Source organism: Lagenorhynchus albirostris, chromosome 10, assembly GCF_949774975.1.
Source record: "Lagenorhynchus albirostris chromosome 10, mLagAlb1.1, whole genome shotgun sequence".
Taxonomy (NCBI): Eukaryota; Metazoa; Chordata; class Mammalia; order Artiodactyla; family Delphinidae; genus Lagenorhynchus; species Lagenorhynchus albirostris.
The window spans coordinates 41,530,202-41,546,051 of record NC_083104.1 but is presented as its reverse complement, the minus strand read 5'-3'; the positions used below and the strand labels follow the sequence as shown (position 1 = coordinate 41,546,051).

Here is a 15,850-nt window from a genome sequence, read left to right as displayed (position 1 = left end):
CGAAGACCCTCTGCCTCACCACCAAGATGAGCCCTGAGAAACCGCTGCTGGGCCTATAGGGCACAGTGACTACACAGTGACCCACCACAGCTGTGGGTCACCACCTCACAGGTTTTCAGGAGGCAAATGGTCACCACAGGAATGCTATTTTCATGGACTTGAAAGAATGACTCTTCGCATTCTGGCCTCCCTTTTCCTGGGCCTGAGGTTATTATTAAACTTCAAAAGACACAGAATGGGGCACAGTCTCTCTCCACTCCTTGGTCAACTTCCTTGTGTCTCTAGATAAGCCTGCCCTTTGGTTTAGGGATGAGATATTTTTTACTCACAACACTTCTGACACCAAATGTGTGGCTTTTTCCCCCACACCGATATCCAGTTGACACTAATGGGTGTCCTACAATTCAATTCAATTCTTTTTCTTTTTGGCCATGCCGCAGGGCTTGCGGGATCTTAGTTCCCCGACCAGGGATTGAACCCGTGCCCTCGGCAGTGAAAGCGTGGAGCCCTAACCATTGGACCACCAGGGAAGTCTCTCAATTCAATTATAACTCTAACTACCTGAAGCCAGTGCAGACCCCATAGGTTAAAGGCTCAGTCCACAAGACTGCCCCGGCTTCAGACACCAGTCACAGGTCCCAGTACCTGTCACTACCTGTACCTCTGACCAACCAGCTATAAACTGGGGTTCCCAAAATCCCCATCTCAGGTTCTATAATTTGCTAGAACGGCTCACAAAACTTGGGGAAACATTTTACTATAACTGGTTTATTTTAAAGGACACAATTCAGCAACAGTGAAATGCAAGAGATGCAAGATAAGGGGGGTGGGGTGGGAGCTTCCATACGCTCAGAGCTCTGCGCCCTCCAGTACTTCAATGTGTCATCAGCACAGTATTTCTCAGAATCCTGTCATCTGAGGTTTTTACGGAGGTTTCATTACATAGGCATGACTGATTAAATCACTGGCCACTGGCCATTTATGCCACCTTCAGCCCCTCTCCACTCCCCAGAGGGGTCTAAGGGTGGGGCTGAAAGTCCTCTGGCAACCAGCCCTCAGGCAGAAGCTATCTATCCAGGGGCCCATGAAGAGTCATCTTAGTAGCATATGGTTATGCTTATGGTTGAAAGGGTTTTGCTATGAATAACAAAGACACTCCTATTACTCAGGAAATTCCAAGAGTTTTGGAAGCTCTGTGCCAGGAACCAGGGTAAGAGATCAAATATATATTTCCTATTATATTACGGGAATCACAGACTTCTGGCATGGACCAGTGCGATCCTGACCTCTACAACCCATTGGCAACCTGCTCTCCTAACTCAGGAGACACTCCACACCGCCATGGGCTCCAGGACTCCAGCGCCTTGCAAGGCCCCCAAAGTGCAAATCACCTCCATCAACCCAGGGTCCTTGTTGCATGACATTGTGAACACCTCCATCACTGTCTCTAGCAAGCTCTTTCAAATACCAGAGAAATTCATTTTATAAAATTTGGGGGAACACTGGATTCTCTTGCCAACAACTCAAAATTATGTTTAAGCTTATCCAGAATGTCTGAAAACATCCAATCTTCTGGTAAAGAGGAAAAGGGACTAAACGCGTTTTTAAAAATTCTTATTTATTACTTGGTACTGTTACCTGGGTTCCTCGTCACAGCCTATGTATTATTTTAGAGGTAAAGGATCTTCCCTGACCTCCAAATTCCTCCCATACCTGCCTAGATGTGCCTTAAACAACAGAGACGGCAGTTCAGTCCCAAATTAAGATACGAAGACGCTGACTCATGGAAACTTCTTTACACTATGGTACAAATGACTAATACTCATGATGTTGCCCCCAAACTGGCTCTGGCAGGAGAAACACAGTGCCAGCTGAAATTGCCACTTGCCATCTGCCTCTACAAGGATTAAGCCACTGCAGCCATTGACCTTCAAGACATCCTGAAAGGAGTTCAGGGTGGAGATCAGGAATGAGGCACTCTGTGCTCTGGGAAAAACTGGCAGAACAAGCCTTCCGATAGTTCGACATTTTCAGGAGAAGATTTTACGAGCCTAAATTCTTCCATCTTCTCGTATACAGAAAAGCACTCAAATCATTAACAGTGACATCTGCTCCTCGTGACTAGCAGCAAGCCTTGCCACAATGTGTGACTGACTGCACGTACCCCCTTCACTAAAACCATATATACTGACCTTCCCCCCCTTAACAAAACTTAACCCACGGCTCTCATGTTGTGTATTTTTTTTTCAGTTGACAACAGCATCTGAGTAGCCACATAAGGAAAGAAGGATCAGAAGGGGAGGAGGAGGTCTGGGGCATAGAAGACAACCCTGCCCTGCCTGCCAAATTTGCCATACTTGCTCCCAACACAATAGCTAAGACATGACCCAGAGAGGGCACCATACAGTCGGCTCCTTCCCGACTCCCAAACAAGCTGGGGCATGCACGTTGTCAACTCCACCCTGACTGGGAAAGAATGTTAACAAGGACAGTTCAGACCAGTCAAAAGCAGGAAGCCTTTCCGAAGAGTCCATTGCCTCGGCCTGGTTCAGCACACCCAACAGCATCTATCTAGTTACCACCTATGGAAAGGGGGCACTTGGCTGGTACCTGCAGCTGTGAAGGCCTGGAGGTCCTGGGGCTCAGTGCTGAAACGGTCAGTGGTCAGGCAGACTGCCCTCACCAGAGCTTCTAGATGGTGCCCAGGAGAGTGCTCAAGAGTTTATCAGAGGCCAGCTCAGAGGCCAAGATTTCAGCACACGTGAACAAAGGCTCATTAGGCGACACAATTATAATTAAAGACCTATAATTAAAGGGCTGACCAACTGCAGGCCTGGGTCATCTCGCCCAAACCACTCCTTGCTTGTAATCTTCTCTTTCTTAAAGGGAATGAAGACTTGAGACTTTGCCATCACTTCTTGAAACTTCTCTTGGCCCCCTCCCTCCCACCAACAATTCCAGGTCTCTTGGTCACTCCCCCTGGAACATACACAAAACTGGCCCCGATTCCAGTCTGCTGACCCAGGAGAGCAGGGTCAAGAGGGATTTGTGGTTGTGCGGTGTTGCTTCTGGGCTTGGAGAAAGCTATCTTTTTTACGAAGGTGGGCAGTTGCTCAGGAAGGAGCCACATATCCACATTTGGGGGTGCAGGGCGGAGGTCTTGCCACTGGAAAGCCCAGAGAAAACATCCAGGAAGCAATGGGCAAGGAAAGTGTCTTCTCTTCTCTCAATCACAGCTGAGTCCTGCCAAGCTGGACCCTATTCAGAATGCAGAATCAGATTCATCTTGTGAAATTTCCATTCCCTATCATGTAACAAATAATGCGATAAAGATTATGCCATGACTGGGTGAGCCCCATGGTACATTTAGTTCAAAGTACTGACCTCTTCCTACTGTGTGTGTGTGTGTGTGTGTGTGTGTGTGTGTGTGTGTGTGTGTGTGTGTGTGTGTGTGTGTGTGTGTGTGTGTGTGTGTGTGTGTGTGTGTTTCAGATACAGTGGAGAGAGGTTACCCTTTACCTTCCTCCACGGAGGAGGTGTGCAAGGAGAAGAACAGACATTCTCGGTGGTTAACTTTGGCTGAGGCTTCTAGGCCCCGCTCCTGACCCAGGCTGTAGATGCCCTGCAAAAAGCACCTGGGGCTACAGTTCCTTCCAGCTCCACATTAAGCCGCCACCTCTGGTTCAGTTGCCAGCCCACCCTGGACCTCTTACAGGGATCCTCCTCTTGGCCTAGCCCTCTGTAGACTGATGGCCTGCTTGGAATGCTTTTTCCCTTCAGGATTTTCTTCTGGATTCCAAGGGCTCCCCTAACTCGGTTTTCTGCCCCAGGCCAAGGGTGTAGTACCCCAGGCTCCTGAGGTGGTTAGCCGGACCTGCCCTTGGGCTCTGAAACCAGCCACACTGCCACAGGACTATACCCAGACCACAGACTCTCCTTAAGTCTGTCCTCCGAAACACACCGGCACGCACATCCTCATCCCTGCGAGGAGGATCTGACCCAACTAGAAACAGGCACCTGGTTTCTTCCAAATGCCACAGAGAACAGCAAGGACCACCGGCGGCCACTAAAACCACCAGGCTGACTGGCTCCAAAGTGAGGAAGAGGGAGAAACACCTCCTGCCCAAATCAGCACAGTTCTGTCATCCTCATCCTGTAAAAGCCAGGGAGCCCATGCACTCTGAGGCCGAAGCTCTTATGAGGACAGTACAGTAACACATCTAAAAACAGCATGATAAACAGAGCCCCATGGAACAGTTCCAAACCCACCCTACTGATTGATTTAGGTGTTCAAACAGAGGCTACTAAACCAACCAAAAGCTTAAAAAAAAATCTGGCATTGAGATCACAAACAGGAAATATTGTTTATCTTTTGAGCAACACAATGACATCCATCCACTAGGTGAACAGATGTTCACAAGGCCAAACTCGAATCACCTCTGCTCACAGGCGGCCTCTGGTTAACGAATCTTACCTGCTCTGCTGCCCGGGCAGGCTAGTGAATGTGGCTCCAGACTTTGAGTTCCTATCAGCGATTTTCACCATGACACCACAGCTACACAATACGCTTCCTCTGCCTCACGTTTAAAGACACTTTGGTTTTGAGTCACCAAAGCTGTCCTTGGAATCACCAGAAAATGCAGGTTACCCATTAGCCAAGCCTCTCCCCTAAAGGGAAGACGGGGACTGCCATTCCTGAGTGCCTATTGTATGTTCTAGAGGCAGCAGCCCACAGTCTCAGTGACCAACATGGGACAAAGTTACCAACTGCTCTGATCTTGTGCTGTTTTGGGTGGTTCCTCTTGTCACAAACATCTGTGGGGGCCACTCCATCCCAGAAGGACCAGGTTAAAAGCATGGCTCCTGAACCCATGCTGGTGTCCCAAAACCAGTCACAAGGAGCAAAGACCATCCAAAGAGTAGCTAGAGGATCGACTCTAAAGCAACACAAAAATAACTGGAGTAAAATATTATAGAGGATCGACTCTAAAGCAACACAAAAATAACTGGAGTAAAATATTAACTGTAGAATCTAACAGGTGGGTATATGTTCTCTATACAATTCTTTCAATGATTCTGTATGTTTGTTTTCCCAAATTAAAAACTAAATGAAGCATTACGCAAAGAACACTTTTAACAGAAACAGAAAATCTTTTTCCTACAGCCTTTTCACGTTCTTTTAATCAAAGAAGGCCCCGTCCCATCACTGAGACAATTAACTCTGATTTCCAGGGTGATTAATAATAACGGCTCAAAACTGGTACAGGGCATTCAATAATTTCTGAACAGTAGCTCTCAAGGGAGGGAGGGTCAAGTGGAATCTACTCAACATGGGCCCACTTCAGAGGGGTGGGAGCCACTGAAAGCAGAACCTCAGCGTGACAGCTCTTTCCCAGCTACAATACCCAGCAGCCCGCATTAGGCAGATGGCAGGGGAGTTAAGCTTGCTACAGAGCACAAGGCTGGAAGTGGCAGGAGAGCAGTGAGCAGATTAACGCCTGATCCTCTGCCCTCAAAGAGCCCCTGACCCATTTCTCTGTTGGGAAAGGAAACTGCTGTGGTAAGACAGGCACAGGGACAGAGAGGCTGCGGCCAACACCGGTAGTTTCAAAGAGTGCTCTATTTTGCTCTGGAGGGGGGCAGCGGATGGAACTGTGAAGAGTGACAAGGGGCATCAGATGACACAAGTGCACTATCTGGGAGCCACGTAGTTAAGGTGTCAACCACACATGCTTTTCTGAGGAAAAGTAAAATTCAGCCCTCCCCTTACACCCTCCGGCCTAGGTTCTTCATATCACGGACCCTAGCCGAAGTCCGGTGCAGCCACACCACAATCCAAAAAATCCACAGGTGTTTCAGGAACAATCACCTGGGGGCTATCTCGAAACCCTACACCAAAGCACAAGAGACACTGGGTAAAGAGAATGGGCCATGGCCTGGGGATGGCCCAGGATGAACAAACCGTCCCCTTACGAGAGGGGAGAGACCCGGGCAAAGTTAAGTCTTGGAGTTTTGCAAAGTTAAGGTCTGGGCTGTCCCGGCCCAGCTGAGCCAGGAAATACGCCTCTTCAGGTTATCGGCTTCTTGGACAGTGCAAGCAGAAACTCGGGGACCTGTCCCTCCTGTGCTTAAAGACTCCAAGACTTGTTCTGAGACCACACATGTGGGATCCTTGGCCGTCGGGTGTTTTGGAACTGGTGTTTGGGCGGAGGGGGGAGGGGGGCTGTCTGTCTTTCTAACTGATTACCAGAGGCAGCCTGGGTTCCAGGGTCAGATTCACCGGCCCTAGGTGCTTCCTAGGCCCGCTGGGCAAGGGCACTGGGCAAGGGCTCCGGCAGAGTCTGTGGGACACCCGGCGTAAGGGCGGAGGCGGTAAGGGCAACAGGTGACAAGCCGCGCCTGGAGGGAAGTTCTCCGCTCCGGAGACGACAGCAACTAGAGGTGCCCCATGAGTCCGGACGGCCATCCGCAACACTTACGCGCTCGTGGGTCCACGCTGGGACAGAACCGAAACTTTCTGCTGCCAAGCGGAAGAGTACGAGAGCGCGGTGTAGGCGGCCATGATACGCAGACCCCTCCGCAGACTGGCGCAGACTACAACTTCCAGCATGCTCCACAGGGCCTCTGTCTACAACTCCCATCGGACCCCACGGACAGAGTGCGGACTACAACTCCCGGCATGCTCCGCAGAGCTGATGCTCACAACGCCCACTGGTTCCATGGCGGCAGCCGGCTTTAAATTAACCCTTGCAATCCCTGGGAGCACGTGTGTCCACAAATCGTATGTCTGGGATCCTGAAAGCAGTGCTGTCCACGTGTGGCTTTTGAGAACTTGAAATGTGACTAGTTTGAGTTGAATTGTACATGTGCTGTAAGTGCAAAGTACACCTGAGTTCCAAAAGAATGTAAAATAGCTCATTAACATTTTTATATCGATTCCATGTTGAAACAATAATGTTTTAATATATCGGGCTAAATAAAAAGCATTATATATTGCTGGGCCTAATGGTCTATCTTTTCATCCCCCTTGCTACTTAACACAGGGACCTGCTTAAAATCACTGCTCAAAAACTATGTGTTAATGAATGAACTATCACTCCTAACCTCCCTACTCTCTGCCCAATTTCTATTTATAAGTTACATTTTCTGTTTATACGTTGTGAAGCACTCTGAGGCTGCACTCAATAGAACAAAATGCACTCATTAGTAATGAATGGTCACAAGAGAGGAGAGGAACAGTACCTGGAGTACTTCAGCCTATGACTGGACTCCAAAACACCCTTCTACCTCACAGGACTTAGCTGTTGGTGTCCAGTCAGGAGCCATGGCCCAAACATTACAAATGCACAAAGAGGGGAGTTATCTGGTAGAATAATTCAGGAAAGGAAATAGATTTAGGCTATGGCATCTCATTAGCCATCTTTTCTGAGTTAGTTGTAGAGAAGGCAGTGAGTTAGATGAATGGAATAGTCAATTTGTGGGAGCTGGGGAGAAGTGATTTCCATCCTTCCTGTTGGGATGGAAACAATGAAAGGAAAAGGGAAGAGGGGGAAGGAGATGGCAAAGGGAAATCATTCATCCTGAAATGCAGTCTCCCTAAAACTGAGTCCCCCTGCCAAGGGAACAGACACAGGTGGGTACTTCCTTCCCCAGACTCCCACAGTTCACTGCAAAGTGCCTTGGAATAATTTTAATGACACATTTAAGGTGTCCGTTCCCAGTTGTGTGGACAATCAAGCCAGGTCATTCTCTCCCAGTCAAGAGGGTTCATCCAGGTCACCTGGAAAAAGGGCCAAGATTCCCTGGGACAAAAGTAATCCTATGGAAATCTTTCCCCACACAGGAATGACCAGAGGCTGGCCAACTTGAGAGTGGCGCTTTGTGGTCTCACTCCCCTCAACGTGGCCCTCCCATAGCCTTTGCACAGGGCCCGGAACAGGCCCTCTACAAAAGTGGCCAGGGACCTGCTGGAGGTCTACATATCCCTCCCTCACCCCCACCCTCGTCTCTACTCCCCGCAACCATCCAATTCCACGTGCCATCTGTTGCCCATGTCTTCTAACTGTGGGTGATGCTCAAAGCTGATTTTCTTTTTTCTTTTAGTACGTTTTTTTTAAATTAATTTATTTATCTGGTTGTGCCAGATCCTAGTTGCGGCAGGTGGGCTCCTTAGTTGCGGCTCAAGGGCTCCTTAGTTGCAGCATGCAAACTCTTAGTTGCGGCATGCATGTGGGATCCACTTCCCTGGCCAGGGATCGAAGCCGGTCCCCCTGCTCTGGGAGCGTGGAGTCTTAACCACTGTGCCACCAGGGAAGTTCCCAAGGCTGATTTTCTGAAATGATAAAGTCAAGGAGCCAGGCCACCTTTGTCATCCTTTGGTCCTTCTAGCCACACTCTTTTGTGGAGGGGATAGGGGTGTGGGATGTGGGGGGATTGCAACAACCCTACACCTAAAATCTGGGCTGACCCCAAGGTGGAGAGGGGAGCTCTGTACTCGGAATAACTTGGTGAGGATTTAGGATAACTTTCTTTCCCTTACCAAAATCCCCTGCAAACCTGCCAAATATATCCTACCAAGTTTTCAGAATGCCTGAAATTCCCAGCAGGAAGTGGTATCATTCCTTCTGGCTGGAGGGTTGATCTCTGGAAGGTACTTGTTCAGGCACCATGGGTCATGAGACAGAAAAAACCTTGGACTTGAAGGCAGAAAACATAGGTGCCAGACCACGGGAGAGATAGGGACAGAAAGCTGAAGCCAGGAGCTCTCAAGACAGACTTGGCCTCCTGGACAATTTCACCCAAGGCCTGAATGGAGCCAATTTCCTACCATCCTGACCCACACAGGGCTTGTTTGACACTTTATCTCCAGTCCTCCTTCTGTATCACTCCTTTCACCCAAGATCTTAACCCAGATCCTTCATAAGCAGAGAACTTTTGAGAATCCTAAATAATGATCTTGGGTAGAAATGAAGGGAACATAACCAGTCTGAGGTAAGTCAGTACATGCTAATCTTTTATTTGCATATATGATACAGTGATGCTTTCTGTTTTTATGAGATGATTTTAAGAATAATTCATATTTGTCCCGTCACAGGCAGGTTTCATAAATGAAAGCCGCGAGCTCAACAAACCAGGCACTGTCCGGGCTGGTGGCCCAAGAGAAGAGCTCATGGGAAGCCCACTGGGGTGGTGCCTGGTGTTGACCGGAAGACATAAGCAAGTGTGAGAAGAAGAAACAGAAGTAGAAAAGAGTCAAAAAGATGGTCTCCTATCCACTTACTCAACCAACCACAAACACTGCTGGGCACTGAGGGAGGTTCTAGACATGCAACATGGGGTTTGTGCCCTCAAGGAACTTCCACTCTGGCTTGGGTCATCTGAGGTCTGCGGCTGCCCCAGGCTTGCAGGCATGTTCCTATTTAGAGATCAGCAAGGTTTCTCTCTTGCTGATTTTGTCCGAGAGTGTGGAGGTGGAAATGCTGTGAAGAGGATCTTCCCTCAGAGCTGCTGTGGATTTTTTATGCTCCAGGAGTGGTAGGAGGTCTGCAGCACCGGGTCCAGGGCACCATTTTTTGACTGGAGTAGGAGGGATAGGCCCACAATGGTCCAGTTGAGGTTGAGCAGTGGTTTCAGTGGGTAGGGGGAGGGGAAAGCAGGAGGTTGTGGTCCATGCAGAGTGTGGTCAACAAATGTGGGGTGTGGTCACTGGGGTGCAGCTTGTGGGTTGCTTCCTTCAGCAGTCCTGCCCAGGTTCCCTTTCTGGTAGGACGGATGCCCCTCCATCTTCCCATTCATCCCTCTCCTTCTCTGTGCCTCTTCCCTTGGATTCCCAAGGAGCTAGATTAGGAGAAGACTCTGGATTAAAAAGATTACCCCGGGAGCTAGTCTACTAGGGATGCCAAAACATCACTAGAAATGCAAAGAGACAAATGTGATTGTACTGATGAAGTGCTCCCAGGGATACAGCTATATGTGTTGAAAAGAATACTTAGGTAAGTATCTTGGGATGTAAAGGAATGGGATGGGGCGAGAAGACGGTGGAGTGAGGGCATGCATGCTCTGTAGGGATACAAGCTCCCCAAACCTGCCTTCTAAGAAGAGTGGGCTCAAAACCTGCTTTGGTTTGGCGAAGTGGGTGTGTCAGTGGAGTCCTCAGCTCTTCTGATCCCTGGGCTCAGCCCGCCCTCTGAACAAAAGTTGAATAAAATTGTAATAATATCAATTTGAAGGAGTGCAGAATGATTAGCCTGACCAGAAGCTCATAGGCTTAGCTCTGACCCCATAACTGTCTTTCCTTTTGCTGTTCCTTTCTTCTGTGGTGAGTGATGGCCCCACCAACTGGCTATAAGTCCACGGGAGTTTTATCCCTTCAAGGGTGCACTACCCAGCCCTCTCCAACAGGTGCTACAGGCCTAATTCTTAAAACTAGACCCTCACTCTTCCCCAGTCAGCTCAAACTCCTTCAAGGCTGGCTGCCCAGGGGCAAATAGATCATTGATCAATTGCAGCAGGAAGTGAAGGGGAAAATGCTTTACCAGCTCTCTAGGCTCCAGGTGAGGGCTCTATTAGTAGCTACTTTATTCAACAAGCATGTATTGAGTGCCTGCTGAGTGCAAAGTCCTGCTCAAGGGACTGTGGAAGACTCTGGAATTCCCATTTTCGAGGAGTTGCAGCCAAATGTTCCTAACTGGGGTGCATGTCAGAATCACATGGGGAGCTTTTCCAAAGGCCCCTCTCCAGAGCTGAATCAGGTTCACAGATTGAGACCAGGTCTGTGGGGTATGGGGAAGCTCAGAGGGTGGTTTTTATCTATGTCCTTGGATGTGAAGCTCTGGGACAGTGTAAGAGACAGGCATGTGTACCACTAACTAAAAAGCAAGGGCAAGTTTACCCAATGCCACAGAGAGAGATAAGCAACGTGCTCTGAGAGTGGAGACTAGCAAAGAAAGGTTAAGATTTATAAAGCAGCAGCCTGGGCAAACAAGGTAGAATATGTCACATGAGCATGGCTCTCACAAAGAGCATAAATTGTAAGAATAATGACAGCTATCATTCTTTTCTCCCACTCAGTACACAGTGATAGAACACCAGGGTCCACTGCTTGGCAGGGTGCAAGACCAGGTTCCTGCCCTCTGGCAGCCTGCAGTGTGATGGGGCAGGGAGATAGGACACCCATGGGTGTAACTACGACATGCTGGAGAGCGCCAAATACTATTTTAGAGAGAACAAGCGGAGTGCTGTGACAACCCAGAGAGTGCTCTTCTGATTTACAGTTGTGGACACCTTCCTGAAGGAGCTGGCATTTCAGCTGGGGCTTGTAGGTTAGGGAGTAGAAGGCCCAGCATGACAAAGGCCCAGAGGAGACTGGGAAAAGGGTATCTGGGAGAGGACCCGTGGCCTTTTGTGGCTGGATCCCAGGCTGCTTGGGGGGTGGGGGCTTACGTTGGAATAAAATTAGAAAGAATGGAAATGTTAGTTGGCACCAGATCGTAGGGGCCTTTATTTACATGCAAATAAAGCCTACGGTGTTTGGGCTTTATTTGCCATGTAACGTGGAGCCACTGAGGGTTTTGAAGCACCCTGATGTCAATGCAGAGGACGCTTGGTGGGGAAAGAGATGAGCAGCAGGAAGGTGCAGAGGAAGTGAGGCGGTTTGGGGGCGAAGCCACAGGCATGTGACAGACACTGGGAAGGTAACATCAACAGGACTTGGTGGTGGGAGTAGGAGTGGAGGGGAAGGAAATGCAGGGCTCAAAGATAACTTGGTTTTAGGGGGAAGCTGGGACCATCAACCAGGAGGGGGAGAACATTTTAGGTGGAACATGATGAATCGGAAATGTCAGCTCAATACCCAGCTGGAAAGGAGGCGATGCTGGAGGAATCTTCAACTCTGGATGCCTTCATCAAGGTGGGTGTTTGGTTATCTGGGCTTCAGAGCTGGACTGTTGGCACCTGGAGGGTAGCGTCTGCATCTCATTCATTTTTACATCCTCCAAATAAATGCCGGCAGAAGATGGCACTTATCGCACTCATTCTTAAGATTATAGACTAAATATGCCAGTGCCGGTTCACGTGCTAGCAACTGGAACTATGATACAGAACACGTCTCGAGTCCAGCTGCGGGTTTTTAGAGTCCAGATTTCCTTCTGACTGTGCTTATTTGAGGATGTGATTACTTTTGTTCTGCAGAGAGCCCCATCCGGAGCTAACCCCCTCCAAAATCAGCTGGGACAGCCCTACCATCAGGGAGGGGAGAGACCGTCTTGCCAGCAGCCTACATCTGCACAGTTGAATTTCAGACCCTCATAAAGTCTTGAGGGATGCTCCTTTCAGGGCATGCTTTCCTATTTTACAGACTTCTGAACTAAGCAAGGATAAGAAATCCATGTCTGAATGAAAGAATAAATGCTAAAAGATTTTCTCAAAATCTAAAAAACGTTTTTCTGGATGGCAATATAAAATTTCCAGATGGGGAAATTTTCCGCAGAAGAGGGGGCATATAGGACCCCTTGACGTAATGTACTTCTTTCACCCCCGTCGCTGCAGTGGTAGCGTGTCCCAGAGCTGTGCCTTCTATGCTCCTTCCTGCCCTGCTTCTCCTTCAGCTCCACCTCCTCCGGCTCCTCTGTCTACCGCCACCTGCTCCACCAAACTCCCTCTCAATAAAAGGAGATGCCCTCATAGGTGAAGGCACCTGGGGGGTGAGGTGACAGGGGAAGGCCAGGTGCCTGTTGCCGGCAGAGCAAGAAGTGCCGGAGCAGACTTTTGAGGTGTCTGCGGAACTTGACCCCGACAAAGACGTAGAGCACCGGGTTGAAGCAGCAGTGGGAGAAGGCAACGTTGCGGCAGATGAGCAGGGCATAATCCAGCTGCTGGCTGACCTCGCAGCTCCGAATGACGCCAAGTTTCAACAGTGTCTGCAGAAACAGGATCAGGTTGTAGGGAGCCCAGCTGAGGAAGTATGCCGCCACAATGGTGAAGATGAGCCTAACTGTCCGGTGGCGCCGTTTGGACCGCGAGCGGAACAGGGTCCTGAGAATCTCCACGTAGCAGAACAGGATAATCCCCAAGGAGAGAAGGAAGATGATGTTGTGCTGGTAAACTGAGGCTAGGAACCACTCGAGTTCTGAATAATCACAGCCCGAAGGGAACACCTTGTGGAAGATGGCATCGGGGATGGAGGACAGGATGCTGGCTGCCCACACAGCTATGGTCACCAGCACGCGGCGCTGGAGGGTGTGGACACGCAGCGATGAGATGGGACTCACCACGGACAGGTAGCGATGGATGGTCATGATGGTCAGGAAGGAGATGCTGCTGTAGAGGCTGATGGAGAAGATCATGTTGAGGAGCTTGCAAAAGAAGTCTCCCAACAACCAGCCCCAGTGGTACCCCAAGACCCACACGGGCAACAAGCAGGAGAACGCCAGGTCTGAGAGACACAAGTTGAGGATGAAGACGTTGGTGAGGGACTCCAGGCTCTCATACTTCACCAGGACCCACAACACCAGGCTGTTGCCCACCATGCTGAGGAAGAACACCAGGCAGTACAGGATGGTGGTGCTGAAGGTGGCAAAGACAAAGGTCTTCTTCTCACACAGAAAGCTCTGAGGATCATACTCAAAAGGGGTGGTGGTCTCCGGGATGTCTGAGGGCTCCATCCAGACGCTGAGAGCATCTGAAGTGATACAGACATGGAGTTCAAAGCCATGTGGTTAGGCTAGAGAGCAATAGGACCCATGATACAAAAAAGCGTAGTCCATGTTCCAGCTACTGGGCGGCGAACTATTTATAAGGAAATTAGGAACTTTTGCCAAAATGTGAAGTCACTAAGCATGCTGTTTAGTCTGGTTAGCATTTTTTCTTAGCAAGACTTTCTTGAAGGAAGTGACACATTAACTTACAATATGTCATAAGCCCCTTCCCTTCTTGAAGACTGTCATTTGAGTAACACTAAGCTAGACCAGTGTTCCAGTAGGTGTAGGAGAAAGACAGTGGAACTGGATTCAAAGACCTGAGATCAAAGGTGGGGCCCAATATCACGTTCCTGGGCAAGCTTTTTAACCTTTCTGAACCTCGGGTCCTCATCTACAAAACAGCACTAATGATCCCAGGGTCATTCCTTCATTTATTCAACAAATATCTACTAAGAATTTACTATGCCCACCTGCCTTTTCTTCTCCTCTCCCTCTGTCCCTCCCTTCCTTTCTTTCTTCCTCTGCTCCTTCCTTTTCTTCCTCCCATAAAGTGTACAAACCCTGATGACAGGATTGTTTCAGGAAACTTGCTGTCTCCAGGAACTGGTCCAAAAGGAGAGGACACAAAAGGAGCAAACATCTCTCTCATGTAAATCCAATTATGAAATCATCTCAAGACTTCAGTGAATGTTGAGAATCTGGGAGATCAAATCCCCACTAACACAGAGGATTAACTCTCAGAGCAGAAAGCTTCATCATCTGGGAGTTCGGTCTACAGAGTATCTTACAAGCAAGTGGAAATCCTAAGTGTCCAATAGGAGGGGAGTAGCTAAGAAAACATATGGTCAAATTGATTTAATCCTCTGTGCTAGTGAGATTTTAGAAATAGTGAGACTAGGACTTCCCTGGTGGTGCAGGGGTTAAGAATCTGCCTTCCCAGGAAGATCCCACAGGCCACAGAACAACTAAGCCCATGCGCCACACTAATGAGCCTGTGCTCTAGAGCCTGTGAGCCATAACTAGTGAGCCCACGTGCCGCAACTACTGAAGCCCACATGCCTAGAGTCTGTGTTCCACAACAAGAGAAGCCACCGCAACGAGAAGCCCGCGCACTGCAACGAAGAGTAGCCCCCGCATGCCACAACTAGAGAAAGCCTGCGTGCAGCAGCGAAGACACAATGCAGCCAAAAATAAAATATAAATAAATAAATAATTTTTTAAAAAAAGAAATAGTGAGACTAGAAGGCCAAGGAGACAAAAGAGAAGTGATTGAAGAGCTGGAAATTTCACTGAGAGAGGGGCAAATGAAGCTGCAGGGCCTCAGAGAAGGATGGGAGACTTGGATGAAGCAGCTGCCTGAAACAGATAAGAGAACTCTCATCGTCCACTATGTGTCAGGCACTGTGCTAACACATTATACTCAACTGCTCCCTTAATCCTGCAACGCTCTCTCTTAAGACGTGACCATTTCCATTTTATAGAAGAGGAGACAGGTTCAGACTGGTAAAATGACCTTCTCAATGTTATAAAGCCAGGAAGCAGCAAGGAGGGCCAAGACTGGAACCCAGGCTTTATGACCTTGTATTCTGAGGGGAACTGGAGAAATAATTTCCCACTTCCTGGTTTGGGACAGGAGGAAAAATAGCGGTGAGGTGCAGTCTCAAAATGTATCCTATTTTAGGTAGTTAAATCAACTTGTGTCTCTTAACACAAAAGTGAAGATAGTTGAAAATATTAATATGGTTGTTTTGTTTTGTATTCTTTTGATATCTAGAGAGGGATACATATGCTTTTGCATGTTTCCTGTCCACTTCTTTTCTTATTTTTAGCGTTTATGGATTTTATTCATTTTTCTACTTAGGGTAACACTGTTTTTCTTATGGATAAGTTATGGTAACTTATCCATATGGTAACACTTATCCTTATGGTAACACTTTCTTTCTTTTCTTTTCTTCTTCTTTTTTAAGAGCACTTTACTTAGTCTGGTCAACCCATTCTGCTTCTGACTATGTCTTATGGTCTTACTTTTTTGACATTTAGAAATTGGGTACTTACATTTTAAAGAAGAGCTTATCTGACTCAATACAACAGCCCATAATGACCAATGACATATGTCAGGTGCTATGATAGATGCTGGATTATATAGTATGAAC

General features: G+C 48.4%; 2 protein-coding genes across 2 annotated transcripts in view; both read right to left on the bottom strand.

Moving 5' to 3' along the window:
* Nucleotides 1–6,580, bottom strand: part of FYCO1 (FYVE and coiled-coil domain autophagy adaptor 1) — an 86,021-nt gene extending 79,441 nt beyond the window's left edge. Inside the window, exon 1 of the mRNA XM_060162164.1 lies at nt 6,480–6,580. The gene's annotated coding sequence lies outside the window, so the exon portion shown is untranslated. The remainder of the gene's footprint in view (nt 1–6,479) is intronic.
* A 6,079-nt stretch (nt 6,581–12,659) lies between these two features.
* XCR1 (X-C motif chemokine receptor 1) lies at nt 12,660–13,670 on the bottom strand. Its single transcript, XM_060164044.1, has one exon. It carries the CDS (start codon nt 13,659–13,661, stop codon nt 12,660–12,662), a length of 1,002 nt encoding a protein of 333 aa, XP_060020027.1. The 5' UTR covers nt 13,662–13,670.
* Nucleotides 13,671–15,850: the final 2,180 nt, after the last annotated feature.